This window comes from Tinamus guttatus, unplaced genomic scaffold, assembly GCF_059628265.1.
Source record: "Tinamus guttatus ecotype Peru unplaced genomic scaffold, ASM5962826v1 Tinamus_guttatus_pri_ptg000376l, whole genome shotgun sequence".
In the NCBI taxonomy this organism is placed as follows: Eukaryota; Metazoa; Chordata; class Aves; order Tinamiformes; family Tinamidae; genus Tinamus; species Tinamus guttatus.
The window spans coordinates 1,191,045-1,212,471 of record NW_028288910.1 but is presented as its reverse complement, the minus strand read 5'-3'; the positions used below and the strand labels follow the sequence as shown (position 1 = coordinate 1,212,471).

Sequence of the window (21,427 nt, the reverse complement as noted above, 5' to 3'; positions counted from 1 at the left end):
CCCCCTCCACCAACTCTTGCTGCTTCTTGTGCAATAGAAGATAAGCTGTAAAACTACAGTGCTGCTAGAAAAAGAGATTTTCTGATGGTGGAGTCTTTAGCTGTGGATGTAAATATTTCTGCAGCATCTTTATCTTCTCTGCATCTTTCTTGCTGTATCTGGTCTGCATGACGTATGATCATAGCTGTGAGAAGCAGTATGGCACGAGACAGAGACAGATTAAGTAAAATGTAAAACTAATTTCCTGTCCCTCCACCTGCCATCCCTCTCTCCAGTTTAGGAATGGTGAGATACTGATAAGATGGAGCTTCTTTACCAGCCTGCGCTTTGCTCCTCGCCGTGGTGCCCCTGGGAGGGAAGGACTCCACTTTTCTTTTCAACTCCTTGTGGCTGCTCTCCAGGACTTCATTGTATTTTTATTGCTAAGTTATGAAAAACTTGCTGAAGAAAGACGGTCACTTGGCTCGGTGTTACCAGGTGCTTGTTTGCTGCTACTGCCAACGGAGCTGGTCTCCGTTTCACTTGCATCCACGAAGGCTGGACCACAGCCAACAATTTCAAACTGTTTGTCCCAAATAAGATGAAATGTTTCCAATTTTCAGTCATCAGAAAGTGGAAATGCCTTTTTTTTTTTTCTCTTATCTCTCATAGTAACTGAATTTGATTTAAATCATCTTGCAACCTTAAGCACGAATAGTCTTCATGTTCATTTGGATCTTTTAAGTTCATCTGTTCTCTAGAGTGGTTTTTAGATTATTGCTGTTTCAGAGAGGAACTGGTTTAGTCATAGAGAGAAAATCAGCAGTTTCATCATCTAAGTAGTGTTTAGCTCTCAATCTTGCCTCGCATCACAGCTGTTCTGATGGGAACTGAGTTTCATTTCCTGTACAGACCTTTGTTGTTCGGTGTGCTGCTTTTTTGTTCTTTATTTTTTCCCCTGAACTCTGTGGTAAGATTCATGACATGTAACTGAACTTAGGAGAAGGGTTTGAAAGCACATGCATTTTCATAGCATTTACCAAAAAAAAAAATCATTCTGTATCTTAAGATACAGAATATTTGTCATATTAAATGGAAAGAGCATAAAGGTCCTGCCCATTAGGTTTAAATTCTTAAGAATGCAAGGAAGAACAAGCCCAGATCACCCTTATTTTCACAGACCACATTGATCTAACAAAAGACCCCAGTATGGTGACTTGTTGGTATGGGTCAGTGTCCTGAAGCAACTAATTGGGTGTGTTATTTGTTATAGTAGGGGTACAGAAAGAAAAGGAACTTCTTCAGGGGGCCAGGCTGTGTTTTTGAGAACACTTGTGAAGTCTCACTTGGAATTGTTGCTGTCGCACAGTACAGCATTTGGTTATGTATTTTTGCCCTATTCTTAATAGGGTTAAATATTTTCAATCTTTTAATGGAAATGATCCCATTAAACTGCTTTATATAATAAGCAGAGAGCTTTATATGGTTAGTTGTTGAAGAGAATTTCTTGAGAAATCTCTGCTGCCATCTCTGTCGTAGGTTCTCAGTGTGACTTCGGAGAAGCTATTTAAGCCTCTCTCTTTCCGGGGTAAACTGGAGATAGTAACAGTCTGCTACGGAAGCAGAGTGAGGCAGAGTCTTACGGTGTTTGCAGAGAGGTTTGGTATTTTCAGCTGGAAGGTGCTCCAGACAAAAAGCACTGTTTTAATTACAAGTTTTAAGCTCTATTGAAGGCTGTTCCTGCTGCATGATGCAAAGACATGATGGAAATAACACTTTGCCCCACCAAGGAATTTGAATAAATTTCCCACTTTCCCAAACATCTGACAAACTGTAACGTTCATCTTCTTTTCCACTGTTCTCCAGACGCAGATGCTTCCACATAGACTCCCCAGGCTGCAAGGAACAACAGTAGGGAACGTTTTGTCATGTTAGCCCTAAAACTCCTACAGAGGCGCACTGGACTCCGTTCCGTGGAGCTCCCCTTTTGGAGGCAGTTGGCAGGAATGGTTGGCACAGGTCTATTTCATCTGTGTTCCCAAGAAGGGATTTCCATTCCCGTTTCTGTACGCATTCCTTGTGCTGCTGTCCTCGTGTTTCAGGTGTTGCAGCAGCGCCACACGTGAGCATCGCTGTGGTTCCCTTCGCTGTGCAGCCACGCAACCGCTGCTGGTTGCTTGTTCTCTGGGTGCCCTTTGAGGAACAGAGCGATGCAATGCAGCTCTCACTTCCTCGTGGTTTCCTCCTCCAAATCCATTTGTTATCAGCGCTCTGTACATTGTGAGATGGCCTTTATTTTGGATCAAGACTTTGTTTCACATTTACACTGGACCTCAGAAGCAGTAAATGGGTATACGGAAGATAAAGTGATGCCATGCTAACAAACACATCAGGCATAATTGTCAGCGTGTAGCCTTCTCATTTCTCTTGAATCCCAAATTTGTGGTCCTTGTCCCATAGTATGTCCTGGGGCAGCTGAGAGGTACATTTGTCACATTTGCTGTCATCAGTGGTATCGTAAAGGTACACCTAGGAATGTCATCATGCGGTCGCCTGCTGTAATCACCACTCACTTGTTTTCCTGGCTTTACATTATATAAGTTTGCAAAGGCTTTTTAATGCACAGAGGACACACTTTAACTGAAGAGCTCTTGTTGAACTACTTGCTGAATATCTCTTAGCATATCTGAACAAGAATGCCTGTGCATGCTGTAATTTTAAGAGATTAATACTTAGGAATATAGTAATAAATCATTAAAGAATGTAAATAAACAGGGAAGTAATATACATTTTACATGAGTCAAACTTCTTAAAGAAAGGGAGTATCTTATTGGTCACCCAATTTGCCATTAAAAATACTGGGAAGTAGATTCTAAGCTGTTCACTAATGTTGAATATAAAAATGCTACTTCTTAAAAACATTTCTAGTTTAACAGAAGTCTTAGTTTCAGGAGGAGTCTGCTGTGTTATGTTCAAAAAAAAATTGCTGAGCCTCTCCCTGTGCACAGCTAAGGGGAAGGGAGAGAGGATACCATACCAATTTTTAAATTGTACATGACTCAGAAAGATCTCGACCGCATCTTTTTTTTCAAGACATAATTAAAAAGGATGGCTTTGGTTTCTAATCAGGAATTCTTACTATCAGAGCAACTTTGAAGATAGCCCAGGTTGTGACTGCCCAGACCTGCTGTCCTTCTGCATCCCTCAGCTGCACGGTGACTCGTGAGTATTTTATGCTGGTTGGAAGGAGGCCTTGGCTGCGTGGGAGTCTCCCGAGGACAAATGCTCTATTTGTGTAACAGGCGGCCACCCAAAGATGGGCTGCTCAGAGAAACACGGCGACCTGTGCAGTCAGATGAATTGATCCTCGCGGTTCAGTAAGGAGGAAACAAGCCCTTCGATGCACTGTGTTTGGATCCGTCACATTCAGGTTGTACATAGGCGTGCAAGAAGAACCCTGGAAGGGTGAGGATCTGCTCTTGGTGCTCGATGCCCCCGTCCTTATCCCAGCGAGCTGTCAGCGTAGGTCACTGAGCTGCGGCTGCTCCGTCCTCAGTTTGCTAAGGGGGCGATGGACCTGATAAAGGAGAGGCAGAAAATTGAGCTACAAAAAATTAAAAAATATGTATAAAAAAGCAAACACTAGGGTGAAACTGTTGCTAAATTATTTCTTTCATTACTAAAACTTCAAGTTCAATACAGATTTTGCTGAAAATTTGTTTAGCTTTCAGCAAAACTGTCCTCATTATAAGGTGTCATTAGCTACCAACGTTGTCAGTCTGGAGTAGAGTCTAACAAGATACATTGATGCAAATTCAGCTGTGGATGGATTTTCTTTAATGCAGGAGAAAGTATTGCAACTTGTTTTACTGAAATTGTATGTAAACTTTTCCTGCTCTGAAAAGAGTAAATTGATTTTTTTTTCCTCATTATTATATACCATATTTTTTTTCTCATTATCATATACCGGAAGAAAGCTACGTAAAACCATACAGTTCCCCACCAGCACTGCAGTTAGAAAATGGGTGGCCTCAAATGCTTTTTGCATATGTAGCCATTAAGGTGGATTTTCAAGAGTTTTTCCTGCAGATCTGCACGCTCTGCGATAAAAGCAGTAGGAACAGCCGTCTCAGAGTGTGTTCATCTCAGAACAATGTTCTGCCTTGCCGCAGTTCCCGCATACAGCATGTCTGTGAGCCCCGTTGCTCCGCTGCGGCGTTGCAGCTGCGCGCCGCGCTCGCTATTTTAACACAGTTAAGTGCACGGTACAAATATCCAGGCCATGTGTCAGCAGCCAGGCACTTTTCAAGTACTTATGAAGTTTCTTTTGTGGTATTCAAAATTTTAAGGACTTTTTTCTTAACTTGTTAGGATCTTAATCAATATGTGGTTACTTTAAAAGGACTTAACTTGTGAGCAGTTGCCTTTATTATGTTTAGAGCATAGGGGGTGGATATTTCAATTTTCAGATTCCCTTTACTTTGCATTTATAGAACTACTGCAAACATTTTCATTATCTGTTTCATCATAACCACATGAAACACAAAATTATAATAAAATTAACTGAAACTCTGGGTTACACCTTTAAAAGGAAACAATACATACATAAAAAGGGTTTGCATTTTGTTGCAGTTTGGCAGAGATCAGGGAGTTTGGTGTGGATGGAAACCTCTTACAGTATTTGGCTTGAAAACTGAACGAACTGAGAAAGAATGCTCAGATTGCAGGTGGTTTGCATTAAGAATTACCTTCTTGTGTAGACATTTCATGAAATATCCACACAGCGTGGGGGGATTCTTGCCTCAGGTGAAACAAGTGAAGAGTTCGACTCACTATATCAATCTCCCAAAACTTGCTTTTCTCAAAAATGGTAGTTTTATTTGGTCCTGAAATTCAGAATGACCAGAGCATGTAGGTTTTGAGATACTTTTAAAACAGCATTAAAATGTTTTCATGAAGAAATTCACTGAAAATATCATGCTCATGGTGTTGTCTGCAACTGCTTCAGATAATAATACAATTTGGTATTTCACAGAGATGATTTCCTCATGATTTCACACATTGTCTTCAAATAATGTAGATTGTAGTCTGCTGTTATGGAACAAATTGACTGCATACCAGTAAGGTGGGGTGATTTTGTTATTTCTTCACTGCAGAATTATTTTCATCCCTTGGTATTTTTTTTTAAGCCCTACATTTAATTTTAGTGTTTTCGCGCCAGTCACTTACTCTGGTTAGAGCTTTCACTTGTGCATAACTCTGTCTTTCATCACTTGTGTCTGACCTTTGCCTTGCTCGTCGTGTTGTTGGGGGCGATGCAGACTGTAACCCCAGGTGAGGCTGGTGCAGAGCCGCGTGTCCCTGGGCAGCGTGGCTGTCCGCGCTGCTCCTCGATGAACCGCGCTGCGGGTTGCGGCAGCCTCGAGCAGCGTGCCGGCCTCCCCGGGGCAGGCCCGGCTCAGCCGACTGCGCCTCCTGCTCGGAGTTCCTTGGCTCCTCTCGTACCTGGGATTCCAGCGTAGCCGCTCCGTATGCCGTTGGCGCAAGCAGGGCACGATCTGTGAGGCTTTCTACAGGGTCTTCTTGACAAAATTTCATCTTAATTAGTGGCGTTGTGTGACAATTTCTAGAGAACCGTGTTTACTGAACCGGTCCTTTTCAATAGTAATTTCCTGGCATAAAAGGGAAGAAAAGTAACTGGTTGGGGCCATTCTTAGTGTGGGCAGGTTTGTTCCTGCCTGGAGCGGAAGGTCTCAGTCACATCCCAGCAATGAATTGGCCAAAACTCATCCTGGTTCCAACTTGGTGTTTGGGCTTTGGTGGAGTTGAAGAAAGAATACTTTAGAGGTGCTTTTTTCCCCAAAGGTTTTAAAAAGTAGCTCTTGCATTTGCATTTTTAAAACATTTGATTTGAAAACTTTTGAGACTATTCTTTCTTTTAAGTCTATGTTCAAGTTTACTGAAAATAAAGGAAGCAATCTAAAGGATAAGAGGCAACAGGCATGTGCTGAACCTCAGCAAGTTGCACCCCAGGATGAGGGAAAACTTCTTTCCTGTGCAGATGACAGAATCCAACTGCAATTAATGATAACAGATACTGAGAACAGCTAAGCACCTGCAACTCCTATTGAGAAATGAAGGATAGTTGCAGCTGATCATCATGTTTTAAAGTCTGAGCTCTTCATTAGTTCTCTATGAAAATGCTACAATAAAACTTGTCAGTCGTACCAGCAACAGTGTGAAAGAGCTAGCAAAATTGCAGCTATTCTCAAGCAAATCAGTATGTATAACGCCCTATTGATGTTGAAAATAGCTGTCACTTGATGTGGCAAATTTCATACACAGTATTTCAATGTTTATGATATTAATGGACCAAAGTTTTTAAAATAAACTGTAATTTCAAGTATCAGCTTTAGTTCTGCTTACTGTTAAGAATTCAAAGAAAATATTTTCTATGGTTTCAAAAGCTGTTTCAGAAAATAAGCTGCTAATGAAAACCAGTAAGCTAATGACTAGTAAATAATTTATAAAAGTGGAAAACTAATGGTGTAAACAGCATTATTTTGAAAATATGTTAATCCTAGTTGTTCTAAAAATTGGCTTTTATAAGGGATGAATTTATTACTTTCATTTCTTTGAATTTCTTGTTTTAAGGTTTTGTTTGCTAGTAAATGAGGGACTTGTGATTGACTGATGAGAAGTATAGTTTTAGAACTCCAAGCTTTACTTAGATTAAAAAAAAAACTAATAAAGCAACATTAGAAATAGCTGAACTTTTTTCTAAGGTCAATGTTAAGCTGACTTCTTTGTAAAGGAAAAAAGGAAGCACACTTCTGTTCTCTCCTGTACACACAGGATATAATCCCTGAGTCAGTCTGCAGTTTATGTCCCTTTGAGACACCAGTCACTTTACATGAAATTGCCTATTAGCTTTGATTTTGTAGTAGTGGTACTTCTGGCTGGAAGACAAGCCCATATTCCTCAGCCAAAGCTCCATAATAGTGAAATCACTTTTCCTTTTCATATTTTGCCAGTTCTCTTCTGTTGCATATGATGAAAGATAAATGAACTCTGGTGGATAGGCAGCAGATGCTCCTCATCTGAAGACATTTACATTTTCTTTTCTTCCCTGAAGCACTAACTTTTGCAAGGATAACCTTTTGGATAGTATGTGACTGCTTCATCAAATATGGCTGTGTGTTGTATTTGTTTAGATAGTATGCTGAAAATGTCAAGGATATGGATATTGTTTTTTCCATCAGTTCATAGTGAATTAGAATCACTGGATTAGGAATATTGATTGTTGTTGTCATTTCTCTGTGCCAAAGACCATGTTTTTTCCCCACTGTCCATAGGAACTGCTTAAGACTGCCCTGACTATCTGGTATGCCTTTAGTACAGGTGATCTCTGCTTTGCAGTGAAGGGCAGGAGAGTCCTTGGGGTGCAGGAGGAACCACTGTGTCGGGGCTCTGAGTCCTCCAGGAGTCCAACGACTTGGTCAAAATCTTTGAGAAGGGCTTGGAGGCGCTGCTGCCCTGTCATCCATGTGGCTGTTGGTGTTCTCACAGCTCCGATACAGCAACTGAACCCAGTACTCTCTCATGCAAAAAGTATAAGCCAAGCTGGGCTCCGGGCTCCACGGCGCTCTCCACATTGACCGGTCAAGGGAGGGCAGGCGGTTGGTCACGTGTGGCCAGTTCAAACTCGTGGAACATCTTTAAGGTCATTGGGGTTGTGTGACATGAGTACAGTTGGGGTCAGGGTGCCTCTGAGAAGGTCTAACTGCACTGCTGAATGTCTGCTTTGATATCTCTGCATGCTTTTTGAATACATTGCAAAAGCTGAGAATTTTCTTTTTTTTTTTTTTTTTCTTCTTGCAGGGGACATGAATTTTGGGTGGATTTAAATGCTATGAAATTATATGAAACTGTTGAGTTTGACCAAATGCGGAGGCTGTCCACACCTTCCTGCCCCAGCTCCAGCTCCAACTACTTCACGGTCTGGAAATACTTCTGCAGGGACCACTTTGGTTGGAGAGAATACTCTGAGGTATTTAACACATTCCAAAATTGCACTTTTGGGCTATAAGGCAAAACTGCACTAGAATTTTGTCCTCAGGTGGTCTGAATATTACTTGGCCTCTGCTTAAAAGAGGAGTAATAGCTCTATAATGTTTGAGACCATTGCTTTTCACTGACAGGAGAGAGTTTTCTGCCCAACTGGGAGTCTAATTTATAACAGACCAAAGACTTTTTCTCAGAATTGTTTAAATTCACTCAGCCCCTTATGACCGCGAAGAGCTCAGCCTACAGCCAAGTTCCCACATGATCTGTTGCTAAGGGTATATGTAGGAAGCCTCTAGAGAAGAGAGGTTTGGAAACTATTTTAAAATATTAACCCAACTTGTAGGAATGCACCGTGTTATATCATCGAGGAAGTGGAGGCTGAGTGACTAACAGCAGCAAGCTGAAGGTAGCGTTTAGGTATTCTCGATGTGACCATCCACCATCCGTGCACAGCTTTCCCGTCAACACCCATTCGTTTCAGTTTAGTCACCGGGGGTGGAGTGTGGCGTTTGAACTGCTGGGCTCGGTCACGCTGCCCGGGCAGCCGAGCGGAGGTGCCGCGAGGCTGCCCTGCCGCGTGCGGAGGCGGCCGGGGGCTCTGCTAAGTGTCCCCGACACAGCCCTCCTTCCCTGCTCGTGTGCGAGGCGGCCGAGCGCACTCGGAACCTGTAGGTTTGCATTTTCTGCTGTCTTCAAGAGAAATAAGATGGTTGTGTCCGACTGGTTTTACAGAACAATCCAGTGTTTCGGTGTCATTCACAGCTGCTAAACCTGCGACGTGTCTCCAACCTGTAATTTCAAAATGCCCTGGTACTCGGAAAGTGGAATTAATTGCTTCCAATAGAACCGTGGACCATTTGTAAAATAAGTTGGGTAATATATTTATATTTTCAGTCTGCTTTCCTCTAAAGTCTTAAACATCTGGGAAAGTTACTTAAATAGAGATACTCTGAGGAAGAGGACTGTGCGTTTCGGTATGGAACACAGTTTGCAGAAAAAGTAATAGAATCAGAGCTATGCACTGCTGGACTGCTCCGTGAATCAGCCCTTATAACATCTGGAGCAAATGAGACTCAGATTTGAGAGCAAAGTGGCCCATGTCGTTTTCAAGAAGGTCATCTCTAATTTCTAGAAATCTGGTTTTAAGACAAGGGAAACATCTTTCTGCAAGTTTCTTAACACTACCATTTAGCTTGTTGCTGTTTCTGGTTTATTTATCTGTCTGTCAAAGTATTGCACAGTAGGATGTGAACCTCCAAAGTGCCTTACTGTCTTGTAGACCAGGTTATACAATCACCTTTAATAAATAAGTCAATCTGGATCCTAAAAATAGATTTTTGGTCCTCACTGCTGCGGTTGACAGGTAGTTCCTGAACTTCCATACTCTAATAGGTAGGATGCTTTTTCTAAATACCTGTGTTAAATCTGTTCATCCAGCAAGCCTGTTTCTTTTTGAGTATATAATTTATGTTGTGTATATTTAGTATGTTTTATTAATATTTCTCAAACAGCCTGTTGTAAGACTGATAGAAGAAGCCAGCTGCCGGGGTCTGAAAGAAGTTCGGTTTGTTACCTGGCATAATCAGTATATCTTAAATATCAAAGATGGATTCCAGCAAAATGCATGCTTCAGGAGAGAAATCAAGAGGAGGCCCCTTCTTCGTTCATGCGTTGTGCTCATGCCGTTTTTACAGTAGGTATCGCAGCAAAACGAAAACTTCAAATTTCAAATGTTCCTTCATGTTGTATCCCTTAAGATGTGAACAAGGAAATCTGTGTCCCTGTCAAGAAAAGTCAGAAGATAGGGGAAAAAAAACTAAATCGTATTCATTTCATGCCACTATAACTATTTACAAATTTGGGATTTAACCATATGTTATTGTTCTCCAGATGAGTAGTTGCTTGTCTGCAAATAGGAAATCCTAATTCAGGAATTCCTGCATAAAGAGAGAGGTTCTGTGAGCATGTGTTCAGTTCCAATAAAAATAAATGGGATAAAAGTGTTTGGTGGAAATATTCCTTAATCAAAATCATGGAGTTACTCCTTGGAAAAATTCCAGAATATTTGGGCTATTCAGCAGTAGGTTACTAAAACTAGAAGTGGCAGCTTTGTCCAACTCCACCTTTAGGTAGAACGAAATGCTGTTACTGTTGGCTAACACTTTAAAATGCTGTTGAACATTTTCATAGAAGAACAAATTTCAGAATATTCTTACAGCTGTTTGATTGTTTTATGCAAAATTTAGATTTCCTTAGTCACAAACTAGAAATGTTTAGTGAGAAGTAGTGTTAGTTACATTAACAGAAAGAGTAAAAGTACTCAACATCAGCTCTAAAGTGACTCTTGGCACAAATAATGGGCATGGGCCTAGCAGTGAATTCAAAACAGCTTGCAAGTCAGAGCACGGGTTAAGCTCTAGGAGTGCCTTTAAGCTTACTTAGAGGAGGACAGAAGATTAAAGAAAGGTTGTAGGTGAAAGCTAATAATCCCAGGTCCTTCTCTCCCCACAATGACCAGAAATGTATTTGCAGAGTGTGTGGTAGGGGCTAACAGACAGTGGGCAGACTTTCTGTGAATTCCTTAGGATCAGTGTGAAGAAACTGCTCCCAGTCAGCTGTGGCCTCGCACTTAGGACTGGATGTGACAAAGTGGCGCCTTGGCATTCCCACTACCTTGAGGTCAGATTTTTCCCGAAAATGGAAAATGGGACTGAACTCTAAAATTACCGAAGCAAATCTCTCAAACCTCTATCTGGGAAATCTTAACCATAAAATGGTGTTGACTTTATAATAAGTACAGTCTGAGTTTTAACTTGTTTCTTAAAAACTATGTGCATATACTGTACTAAAGCAAATATCCTGTTTGCACAGCCTTGCCAATCACCCAATTTGGTAGAATATGTGAGGAGCCTTGTGCTGCATTCTTCTTTGAAACCCTCCTACTAGAAACTGGCAGTCCTGTTTGGAAGAACATCCTGTATGTCACTCGACAGCTGTTGTACTTGGTCAGTTTCTTTAAAGATGACAGTCTTCAGCCATCATTTAGTGTATTCTGCAGCTCTAGGAAGGAGAGTTGGCTAAATCCTACCCTAGCTGCAACTAGAACTCAGTATCTTCAAAAATTGTCACTCAGGAGTGAACAACACGCACAGAGTGGTGTGATTTCTGGATGTCCATTGGACCATGGACCTCCAAGGCTTTCACAGTTTTGGCTCCCTTCACATGGGGGCTGCTCTCCACTTTTCAGGAGAAACAAACGTAATCTAAGGAGCTTTTGCCACTAGGCTCTGCTTGTTACGTGAAGGCTGTAACGTACCTTTGGGGTCTTGGAACATCAGGATACACACATTCTTTGTTTGCCAAAGCATTGTCCAGCTTTCCACCTCTCACCCTCTTTAGCGACTGCCAGGCCCTCAGCTGTGGGTCCCATAAAAATGAATGTTCAAAAAGATTTTAGAATTTTTGAGATCAATTAAAGCATTCCACTGTTTTTATTGTTATCGCAACTGGGGGGCGAACGTGTTCGCCCATCAAAGGTGGAGTGAGGAAAGTGTTGCATTGTAGTCATTTTTGATTAGAACTCATAAAAATGCCATTTTTGTGATCTCACCATCGCAGCTGGAAACATTATTGTTAGCGGCCAGTAGTTAGAACACATTGTCCTGTGAGCGAAGGGGGAAGTCATTAGTCACTGAAGTGGCAGCTTGGCATGGCGGCGCCGGGAGCCCTCGACGCGCGCGGGGCCGCGGTGCTCGTTAGCTCCCGCGCTGCCGCGGCGTCTTGCTGCCAGCGCCTCTGCGCAGAGCCTCAGAACAGGCTGTTGTTGGACATGTTCTTAGGTACAGTCCTACCGGGGAAAACCAAATATTCCCAAAGAAATACTGCGAAGGTATATGAAAAAGGAGCAAGCGTGAACTTGCTGGTCATAGCAGTCCTGATTCTGATCGTAGTGAAAAATAAGGATTAAGGTATTGCCTTAGCTTTGCTGACAGTCTCTGTTTTACTACAGCTTCAGTGTGTGATTTTGAGAGATGCTAAACTCATGTAGCTGCAGCCAGCTTCATTGGGCCATCGAGTGTGCTGCACCTGGGAGGGTTTGACCACAGCTGTGTAAATCAGCTAACATTGTAGCTGCCGTTACAGTAATGATTATTAGAAAAATCCATATTCTGGGTTTCTTTAAAGCTATTAATAAACACAGAAGAATTTTGATTGAAATCAAATAAGTAATACTCCAGTGAGTAAGGATTATTCAGTTGAGTGAGGCTTGTTCAGATTTTACTTGGGTGAACATAAAACATAAGCCAGAGAGTCCCTGCTCTTTACCTAAATGTAGCTGGCATTACCTGTGAAACATTTCCTGAAGATGCAGGTATATTCAGGTATGTTCAGGATAGAATCTTGCATGTATCACTGCAAGAGAATATCTGCCCATTTTGCCTGTGGAGTTCATTAACCTTATTTGTGATTTATGCTGTAAGGAAGGTGGGCATGTTTCTCCTCCTTGTGTGGTGTTTTAAGGAAATGAGGTCACATGTTGACAAATTAGTGTTATTTTCTTATGCTACATGTTAACACCACTAATGTGTCGTGGCTTATTTGTGAAGCAGTTGTACGTGGTAGCATTCAGCCTGCACTCTCCTTCTGTAACTACCGCTCTTGTCAGCAGCCCAGAATGCGAATAATGATGGTGATGACAAGCAGGCTTTTAAGTCACCACCAGTCAGTGCCATTTCTGTAAGTGCAACTGCACCCATGAAAGCCAAAGTGTTGTTATTAATTTTAATGAATGCAGGAGATATTAAAATAGAAGAAATAGTTGGCATATTCTTTTTAAGCACGCATTAAAGATATGCAAATTGTTACAGAACTAAAGAGCAGCAGTAATTGAAGATATGTTGATGACTAAATAAATGTAATTTGAAGGTCTTCTGTTTGTGAACGTTTAATTAGAAACTCTTTCTCCTTCCCAAACTAGGACTTTAGGTGGCAATTCTCCAGTGCCCTCTCCACCAACTGAACCGGTTTCGTCACAAGTCTTATCTCCTACTGCTGTTACCTTTCCAAACTTCTACCCTGAGACCTGGATTAGTATGGATCCATCTCAGGATTTCATCCAAGTGCCTGTTTCAAAGGAAGATAAAAGCTACAGAACCATTTATAATCTGTTTCACAAGACTGTGCCGGAGACCAAATACAAAATATTGAAGATTCTGAGAGTGCAAAACCAGTTTCTTTGGGAGAAGTATAAAAGGTAAGATAGTGCAAATATTGTTTTGTTGTTTGTTTTGTTTTTGTAATAGGGGAGAGGTACCTTAAAATAAATGATTTTAGCTGCAAAATATAAATCAATCATTAAACTGAACACATAAACTCCAGAAGAGCAAAATAGTGTTTTTCTGAAGAAAAGCAGTCTTCAGTTGAATAACTTTGAAAAATAAATATTGCTGATTGCATGTCCAGAAATCTCCTGCGTAAGAGGTTTTATGTGCTATTAATAAGTTTATAAAATAGGTTTTCACAGAAACTTCAAAATAGATCTAGAGTGTCTAGTTGAAAAATACAGGGATGTTCTTTCCATTCCCTTTCAAGCCAGCCAAGGAGGAACTGTCTTCATCAAACAAGAGCAATTTTAAAAATAGCCATTTGTGCCCTGGCTCTGCAGGACTTGGGGCCTGACAGTGCTCCAGCAAAGCACAGGTTCAATGTCAGCCCGTTCCATCCAAATCCAAGACGATGCATTTGAGGTTATTATCCTTTGGTCATTTAGTAATGGATCTGAAATTAGATTTGTGGATTCTCTGCCCCTTCTCAAGAATGCAAAATCTCAGGAGGGATCAAAGGATGGGTTGTGTGAGCACAGGAACTTCCAATATTAACTCTAGGAGTGTTAATGCCCCTGCAGAGCACCTCGTCCCCCTGTGTGACAGCGGTGTCCCTGTAGGGGCTCTTTGGGAGCCGTGGTACCGCTGCATCCTCGCGCGACGCCGGGTTTGCTCCCGAGAGGAGCGGTGCCATGCAGAGGGGAGCGGGCGCTTGCCAAGCTTCATTGCCTCTCCTGCCCTGGGGATGACAGAGCTCCAGCCTCCTGCAGCATCATTGCTCAGAACATTTCAAAAGTATTAAATTGCACACAAAAGCTTTGTTTTAAAACAGAAGTCCTGTCTCGTTATACATGCAGAAATATTTTCCTGTCTCCTCGTATGGCTTTGGTATTCCAGAGGATAATAGTGATACTTTTTACTTCAAGAACTGCAGTGAAAATCCATCTTCATGTGCTGAACTACAGTGAATATTCAGCTATGCTTTTCATTTTCTCTTCCAGGAAAAAGGAATATATGTCTAAAAAAATGACTGGCCTCGACAGAGTAATGAACGAGAGGCATTTGTTCCATGGCACCTCCCAGGACGTGGTGGATGGCATCTGCAAGCACAACTTCGACCCGCGGGTCTGCGGGAAGCACGCTACCATGTTTGGACAAGGCAGTTACTTTGCCAGAAAGGCAAGCTATTCCCATAACTTTTCCAAAAGGTCACCCAAAGGAGTCCATTACATGTTTTTGGCTAAAGTGCTGACAGGAAGATACACAGTGGGCAACCACACCATGAGGAGACCTCCGCCCGTGAACCCCGGCAGCATCACCAGCGACCTCTACGACTCCTGTGTGGACAATTACTTTGAACCTCAGATTTTTGTCATTTTCAATGATGATCAGAGCTATCCTTATTTTATTATCCAATACGAAGAAGTTAGCAACACTGTCTCTATTTGAAAATCTGTGCTGCTAAATTATTCATTTTAATAAACTCTATTATCTGACATTTGTAGCAGTTTTTGTGGAAAAAATGGACGTTGTAGAACTGATTAAAATTACTTGATTGGGAGGAAATCTCAAAATATAAAAAAGAAGATCTGAAGTGACCAATTGTACACTTGCTGTTTGATTATGTATGTGCAAATTGTAAATATCTTTCCATTGTTTATAGTTGAAAATCTATGCCTTTTGTTATAAAGCACTGTTTATTTATGTTAGTAAATATTCATGCTTAAAAATGTTGTTTGTGCATATAATTTCAATCGGTATGTATATATTACAGTGGAGAGAAAATTGTTTAGGCCCTGATCTTGAGATGTGACGGACAGACATTTCTAAATAATCACAGCCAGATACATTTTTTCCCAAGAATATTGAATAAGACACTCTCCTAAACATCATTTTTTATTAATTTGTTTAGAGAGTTAGGCAAAAATTGCAAGCAAAAGGATAGAGAGAGGTCACAAAACTGCTATTCTGCTCATACTTCATATTATTTAATACACCAGTACAAATGCACGCATCATTTGCTGACATGAGCCCTAAATAAAGCCGAGGAGGTCAGTACGGAACCCGGACTGGGAGGGTTGGAAGCGGGACGGCTTCGCGGCAGCTCTGGGCTCACGTTACCGTTTTTCCGTGCTCTGGTCTGGCCGTGGGGATGGGGAGCTCCTCAAAGCCGTGTCCAGCACTGCGTTAGCAGGGAACAGCTTTTCTGGAACAGGCATCTCAGGAGAGAAACCTCCGTCAGGGGATCTTTGAGATGGGGTCCTACATTTGATTAAAGCATGAAGATTTTTGTTACTGTCACTTAAAATTAACAAAGCCGATATTAAATGTATTAAAAATTGATACATTTCAAAATACCTGTGAACATGTAATCCTCATTTAATTAGGGTGTTTTATGTTTTTTTCCAGGCAGCTATGCTTGGCTCAGTTGCTCTTCAGCACCTTTAGTGGTGACCTGGAAAAGAAACGGAGGGTCTTCAGCAGTATCGCGAGGGACCCGGGGCAGAAATGCTAGAGGTTGGCGCGGACGGTCAACGCCGCCGCCCGCAAGGTAAGCGCTCCCGATGCGCGTGTCGGCGTGCGGCAGGGCGGCGGAGCGCGCGAGCGAGGCGGGAACGGGGCCGTAGCTGCCGCAGGCTGGTCAGGGTTATGAAATTTCGCTTCCAGGATGAGCGTTACGGTTCACAGTCCAGTGAGATTAACCTTGATGATGTTTTGACCTGGAGCAACTCCAGGGCGGGTTGCTATGGGAGGGAGTGAGTTGCTGTCTCCAGCAGCCCTCGTCGTCTCCCTCGCACTCCTCGCTGCCGACGTGGCGGGGCAGGAGAGGGGACCGTCCAAGCAGCTGGTTCCAGCTGAGCACCAGCCTCTGCTGAGGCTCGTGGCTGCCCAAGAGGGCAGGAAAGCCCGAGGTGGTGTGTGCCGGGGAGGGAGCCTGCCCTGCTGCGCGGGGATGGCAGGCACCGCTGGGGACACCAAACACAGGAACTTGTCACCTGCAGCCTGTTTCCTCAAGGGACGACTTCAGGTTTGTGGGGAAATGGGTGGTGGCTGGTGAGAAAGCCTGGTCATACTCAGTGGTTCTGTCACTCACTGTGACAAGGCACCATGTGAGGTGCCTCTGAGCCCTCGCCCTGCTTGTGTCCTGCGGCCGCAGCTCTGCCACCCTGCACGGCACGGAGCACGCGGAATTCCTCCAGCACCGGCGTGTCTGTGTCCCAAACTGTTTCCCTCACGGATGGCGCTGGAGCGCGTGCTGAGCAAGGCGACGCGGCGCTTTGCCCTCCTTTCCGGGGATACAGCCCTAGGCTCCCAGCGTAAGGACGTCCCGAGCTGCAGGAGCTCCCAGTCCTCAGCAGCAGCAAGGGATGAGAAACCACGGAGCTGCTGGGAGACCTCTGCAAGGAAACGCGCTGCCGCTGCCTTGCAGCCGCCCAGGAGGCTCTCCCCTGCCGCGGCCTTCTGAAGTCTCATCCTAAGCAAGTTAAGATAACGGCAAGGGTTGAGGGTGACAACAGGCTCTGCCAATGTGTATTGGCAATATTTATGGAGTTTCCATGCCAACCTGTTCCCAAAGCACAAACCCTCTCAAGCAGGCTCAGCCCTAACCACAAGGAGCTGCTTGGCCCCGTGGCGAGAGCAAAGGCCCTGATTCCCCTCTCATGGCCAAGTCCACCGTTACGTTGCACCACAGCGTTATGCAAGCGCGAAAGAAGGAAAAAGTCCCTGGCTGCAGTCACGGGCTCGCGGTGTCCTCGCTGGCCTCTCCCCGTCCCGCTCGCGCCGTTGCTGCCCCTCTCGTTGTCCCCGTCGGAGCTGCGCGGCCTCGAGCGGAGCCGCACGAGTGGCCGGGGAGAATCCAGCGGGAACAGAACGTGCCTGGAATCACCAGGTTCACGGCTCGGTGCCGCCCCCGCGCAGGGCACAGGCCTCCCCGCAGCCCCGCTGCTTCCCAGCAGCTCAGCAGGCGGCTCCGGGGACCCAGCTCTTCCTCAGTGCTCCCTGGGAACCAGCTCGGGGGGGATAATGGAGCAGGGGCCTGATCCAGATCTCAGGAAGTCAGTATTCCCACTAGATCTTTCAACAGCAACTTGGAAAAGCAACGGGAGCAATTGCAGCTCTCTGTGTGCGCATGCATCAAACACATGCAGCGTGGCGGAACGGGAACCCTGGCGCCGCGAGCACAGACAGTCCGGCTGGATGGTCATTCCCAGGTCTCCCACACTCCCCTCCTCATCCTCACAGCTCCTGTGGCTGCAGGAGAGCCAGGATTTGTCACCCCCTCACCGTGCACATGCAGCGCCTGCACTGTGACCTCTGAATGGCGCCTGCATGCAAAGGGATAGCGAGAGTGCTTCCCTGTCCTCCCTTGGATGGTGTCGCTTGTCAGGAATTCAAGGGTGAGACCAGACAGAAAGGAGTAGTTGTGATAAAGATCTCGACTGTTTGAATAGGAGGTGATGATAGAAGCCTGGGGTAAAGCCACGTCACTGGAGCCCCGGAGGCCGGGTGCTCCGCTGGGAATTGGGAAGAAGCCGGGTTTGCAGAGGGAGCTCCTTGGTGGCCGGGCTGGCTGCGCTGCCGTGGGCAGTTCCAGCACTGCGGGATGCGGAACGCGGGCTGCGGGATGGGGATGGGGAGCACGGGATGTGGGATGGGGAGCACAGGATGGGGATGCGGAGCATGGGCTGCGCACTTGGCTCCATGGGGCTGCGCTCGCTCGCACTGCGGCCTCGGGCCTGTGGGGAGCACAAGCCGGGGCTGGCGCTGAGGCCCCGTGAGGAGGGTGGTCACGGCCGCCCCGCTCCCCGGTGGGGTCTGGGGACAGCGAAGCGGTGACTGAGGACATTGTCACCAAACGGGCTGTACTGGACACGAGGCTGAAGGAGTTCCAGAGCAGGAAACAGCTTCAGGGGGCGTTTCCAGCTGGGAACGGGGCAGAAGATGAGAATATTGCTGACTGCAGTGACACTGGGGTGACACTGGGGCGCCGGCAGCGGGGAGCGCCAGCAGCCGGGCGCTGCCGATCCACGCTGCTCCCCACGCGTTCGCGCCCCTCCTGCCCAGCGCCGCTGCGGGCTGCGCTCCGCTCCTCACAGGGCTCTGCGCCAGCGGGGCCAGCCACGGTTCTGCTCTGCCCTCTGTGCACCTCGCAGTGACACCGGGGCACGTAAAGCTGGGTTTCTCTAAGGAGTAGCGCTCTTGGAGCAGCAGGTATTCCCCTCCCCTCCCAACAGGCCTTCGAGGACTGCTCTGCTGCGCCAGAAATGTCTCAGGAAATGGAGAGGTTTGAAGAAACGTCATTGCAGGGATCACAGGATCCCTGAGGTGGAAGAGCCGTGCGGAGCAGCTGGGATGGCGGCTGGAAACGGACCCCGGGCTGCCCCGGGCTCCCGATCCTGTGGGAAGGAGCCAGCCCCGCACGCGGCTCCGAGCGGGGAGCAGCTCCGAGAGCACCAGGAGCTCTTGGCTTCCTGCTGTCAAGCCCTGGTGGCCCCTTCCCCGCTCCGGGACACGTTGCAGCTCTCACTCGGTCCCGCTGCCTCGGACTCGGATACAAACCGGGGTGCAGCCCCGCTGGCTTCGCGCTGCTCCGCCAGTAACAGCCAACAGCGTCATCTCCGCTCGCATGATGACAACCCCAAAACATCCTCCGAATTAATCTTTATTCTCCCATGGCTATGAAGTTTGTTTTTATGAGAATATTTTCCCATACACAGGACAACAAATGTCAAATTGACCTAAGGATTGTTCTTTCCTAAATTTCCTTTGGGCTCCCTTTTCCTCAGCCAGCCGGGTACAAGCTGTTTCAAACGTAATTAGGCTGTTATAAATCATCTTCCCCTGCCTTCTCTTTTGTCGCTGCCACGAGCAGCCCGTTCTCACGCGTTGCTGCCCCGCTTGCTCTTGCTCTGCTGCAAGGCCGGCGCGGGGAGGCCGCGCGGTGCCGCCCGGCGAGAGCGGCCCCGTCCCGCGCGCCAGGGACTCCCCGGCCTGCGGGAACCCGGCGCGAGGAGCGCCCCGAGCTGCTCCTCTCGGGCTCCGGTTCGCCCTAGACCCAGCATCGTCCTCCCGGCGCTCAGAGGCCCTAATCCGAACGCTCCGCTCGCTGACGAGGGGTTGCACCCAGCAGAGCTCCCGCGGGCGCCTGCGGTTACTCAGTCGCTCTATTTATTTTTCTCCTTCCTCTGAGCCGAGAGCAGGTTCTGGCTCCCGACCAGAACGTGAGTCACGAAGCTCAGGGTCTGGCCGCGCGCCGGCACCAGGTCACTGTCACCAGGGTCCTGCCGCCCCGGGAAGCCTCCCTGTTCCGCCGGCTCCGGGACGCTCAGAGAAAAGGAAACAAGGAAGTGAGTTAAGAAAAGTGAGAATCGGCTTCTCGCAAGTGGGGGAAAGGGAAGGCACGGGGCGGCTGGCAGCAGCCAGAACAGAAAGGGGCTGGGGAGATAAGGCGGGCGCAGGGAAACGGCCAACGGGAAAGCACAGGAAAAAGCCCTAATAGAAACTGAGAGGCGGGAGAAGAAGAAACCCCAGGAAATGGCAACGGGGACATGGAAATGAAGGTGCTACCTGTAAGGAACTGCCAGCAGAGCAGGCAGAATCAGAGCGTGCAGAACACCCAGCCACCCATTGCACTAAATTCCAGCCGCTCTCTGGGGGTGAGGCCGCTCTCTCCTTATGCCGCCTGGCAGGAAAGCCAGGGCAGCAGGTACCCAGCCGAGTTCACCCTGGGCCGCGCTCCCTCTGGCCTCCTGCGGGCACCTGCGGTTTGCAATTAGCCCAATGGATGCTGCAGACAGAGCAGGGCTCGGCCAGGTGTTTTGCATGTCGAGGAAACGTCGGGGCTGTTTCGCGTCGTTAGCCCCTGGGAGCCTGGTGGCTAAATCCCCATGAGAGCTCCTTGCCAGGCTGCTGGGTGCCTCTGTGTGTCCCTGGGTGAGCCCTGTGTGTTCCTGCACATCCCGCACTCTGATCCCTGCTTGGAAAAGGAGCTGCAGGTTTGTGACCTTCCCAGGATGGCTCTGCTTTGTGCTCCCTGTGGCACATCCCTACCCCCATCCTGGCTTTCCCTCCTCCTGAAAGCATTGCGATCCGCAGGCTTTGTGTGGGCTTTGTTTTCTGTGGGATGCCATCGTGCAAACACACTGGTACCTTTGTCCCTTCTGATTTTCCTTAGCTGTACTTCGGTTGATGCCCAGCCTACCCCGTCTGCGAGCAGGCGGGACGTGTCTAGTCCTCCACGTGGAGGAATTCGTGTCAGGGATGCCGGGGGTAACCGGTAAGCAAACGCTCTTGTTCCAGAATGCTTCCAGAAAGCTCCAAAGCAAAAGCTTCTTTTTGCTGCCAGCAGCAGGGACTGAATGGAGCAGAGGCGCCCTGGAAGCACAAGCACCCGGCTCAGGGGACACTGAGACTGGGATTGGGAATGGCCGGAGCTGCTGCTCATCCTGCAAGAGGGCTGGAAACCACGGGAAGCACCGGTGCGAGCTCTGCTCCTGCCTTCCCAGGCTGCAGCGCTGGAGGTAACGCTGTAGCTACACCTGCACAGCGGGCTGTTGTTCCACAAACACAGTGAGCGTTGGCTTCCTCACCAGGGTGTGAGAAGCTGGGAGCCTCCCAAGCCCCGAGGGCCGTCGCTGGAGCTGCCTAACCCAGGTCACGTTTGCTGAGCCCTCGCCCTGTTGCTGTGTGTCCTTCCCGGCCATCGCAGCCCCTTGTTCCCTCCCTTTGCGCAGCATCTTCTTGTGCCCTTAGAAAGCGTCGGGCACAGCAGTGACACCGGTGACGCCGGGGGCTCCGTGCCGCCCCGGCCAGCGGCGCCCGTCCCTCACGAGCCCTGGCACCGCTCATGGCAGAGGAGGGTTCCGCATGCACAGCGGGTTTGAATTCAATAAGCAGCCTCGTTGCATCAAGATCAATGGGATTTCTTACTGGGAAATCTGTGCTGGCCTGCGGGTTTCCCCTCCCAGGGACCTTAACGCACTGATCGGCTCCGTAAGAGATCGGGAGCAGTTTAACATCCTGCGGGAGGATGAGGACCCGGCGAGCTCTTCACC

General features: G+C 46.8%; 1 protein-coding gene across 2 annotated transcripts in view; it reads left to right on the top strand.

The window, feature by feature from the left end:
* TIPARP (TCDD inducible poly(ADP-ribose) polymerase) overlaps nt 1-15,023 on the top strand; it is a 33,989-nt gene extending 18,966 nt beyond the window's left edge. For both annotated transcript variants that reach the window (XM_088530461.1, XM_088530460.1), the window contains exons 3-6: nt 7,861-8,029; nt 9,558-9,739; nt 13,025-13,300; nt 14,372-15,023. In XM_088530461.1, coding sequence (XP_088386587.1) covers nt 7,861-8,029; nt 9,558-9,739; nt 13,025-13,300; nt 14,372-14,819 — 1,075 coding nt within the window. In that variant the 3' untranslated portion in view covers nt 14,820-15,023. The remainder of the gene's footprint in view (nt 1-7,860; nt 8,030-9,557; nt 9,740-13,024; nt 13,301-14,371) is intronic.
* Nucleotides 15,024-21,427: the final 6,404 nt, after the last annotated feature.